Source organism: Moesziomyces antarcticus (genome assembly GCF_000747765.1).
Source record: "Moesziomyces antarcticus DNA, scaffold: scaffold_v10158, strain JCM 10317, whole genome shotgun sequence".
Taxonomy (NCBI): Eukaryota; Fungi; Basidiomycota; class Ustilaginomycetes; order Ustilaginales; family Ustilaginaceae; genus Moesziomyces; species Moesziomyces antarcticus.
In genome coordinates, this window is record NW_014638852.1 from 1 (window position 1) to 1,642 (window position 1,642).

Consider the following 1,642-nt stretch of genomic DNA (forward strand, 5'->3'; position numbering starts at 1 on the left):
TGGGTAACGACCTGCAACGGTGCTCAGCTCGTACTCATCTGTACTAATTTTCCCCCAAACCTCGCTATTGTTACGCCAGGTACACACCACACACGACCAGAGGATACGAAAGCAAATGCATTGGCGCAACTATACATCAAGAACAGAGGGGAAGACTAGGATCCGAAGATGCCGACCTCCATGGTCTCTCGTCGGGGGTCGACGGTGCCGAAGAGGCGGTCCCAGACACGCGTCTGCTTTCCGTAGTTCATACCGGCCTTTCCGTAGAGGTGGTGGTTGGAGTGGTCCTCGACAGTCAGCTCCATGCCAAACGGAGCCAGCACTCGACCAAGCACAGGGTGTGCCCAGTAAGCCCGGATACCCGAGTGGCCAAGAGCCTCGACGTAGAGCGTGTAGCAAACGACCAACCACATCTCGATAAAGTTCATCTTGGGCGAGATGGCGGTTGCGAGGAAGGGAACGATGAAGATCTCGAGCACCTCCTGGTAGTCCTCTGCGAGAATGGACAGGATTGGCGTCGGATGCTTGGTGGCGTGGTGCTGTCTGTGGATGAACCAGAGGAAGTCGTACTCGTGGCAGGAGCGGTGGTAGAGGTAGAACCAGTAGTCGAGAGCGATTTCCCACCATCCGATCTTGAGCGGGGTGGCCCAGGAGAGACCCTCGAAGACGTTGGTCATGTCACCGCGCCATGCGAGCATGAACGGCGCAAGCGTGCGGAAGATGGTGTAGATAAAGATGCTCTGGCCGAGGTGGTTGACGTGCTTGTCGTCGACAAGGTCGCGGCCGCGGTTCTGCTCGTCGAGCGTGCCGTATTCGGCCATGTACTTGTGCAGACGTCGGATCATGCGCACGGCGAACCCGATGAAGGCGGTGTGGTACATGATCCACGCGGGTGCCCAGTGCATGGGGTGGTTCGGGAAGGTGTAGTTCCACGCCGTGTGCAGCAGAGGTGCCACCGACGCGGTCGTAAGGATGAACACGTTCTCCTTCCAGATCGGCTGGGTGGGGGGCGGGCCACGCAGCTTCTCGGAGGCGTCGCGCTTGGCGTAGCACACGTCGGGAGCGATGTCGATGGATGCGATAAACTCCCACAGCGTACGCTCCGATGCGGGCTTGAGGTGCCACGTCGTCTTGGGACGAACACCGTACACCTTGTCGTAGCCTTCGCCCGTGGCCGGGTCGGTGGCGATCGCCTTGTGACCCTCACCGCCGGGCGCGTACGGCGAGGGCTCGTCGCACGCATTGTCGGGAGCAATCGAGGGGACGTTGCTGTCCGTAAGCTTCTGGTCGCCCATGGATGGACGTGTGGTAGGGGCCTTGCCGGCCGCCTGTGGAATGTCAGCCTTTGCAGTCGCCATGGTGTGACCAATATCTGTAGTGAACGGGAGCAGCAAAGCACGAAGATGACATGGGTATATATGACTAGCGGCTGTGGCTGGAGCACCCTGGCCAACCTCGGCGGGCACCCCATCCGTGTCACGCTACGAACGAAGCGAGCCGGACCAGCATGTTTCACACCCAGCCCAGTGGAGAATGGCGGCGAGTCGGGCGGTGGCGACGCTCTGACGTCGGCTCGGCTGGCGGGGTGCGAAGTTGGGGCTTTGCAGAGAGCAGCGTCACACTCTGGCGCGGGCGCGCTCAA

The 1,642-nt window shown here is 60.6% G+C and overlaps 1 protein-coding gene across 1 annotated transcript; it reads right to left on the minus strand.

Moving 5' to 3' along the window:
- Positions 1–155: 155 nt before the first annotated feature.
- Positions 156–1,358, minus strand: PAN0_158d6819 (fatty acid hydroxylase; the record flags this gene model as incomplete). Its single annotated transcript, XM_014797763.1, has 1 exon — positions 156–1,358. One exon carries the CDS (start codon positions 1,356–1,358, stop codon positions 156–158), a length of 1,203 nt encoding a protein of 400 aa, XP_014653249.1.
- Between the last annotated feature and the right edge of the window lie 284 nt (positions 1,359–1,642).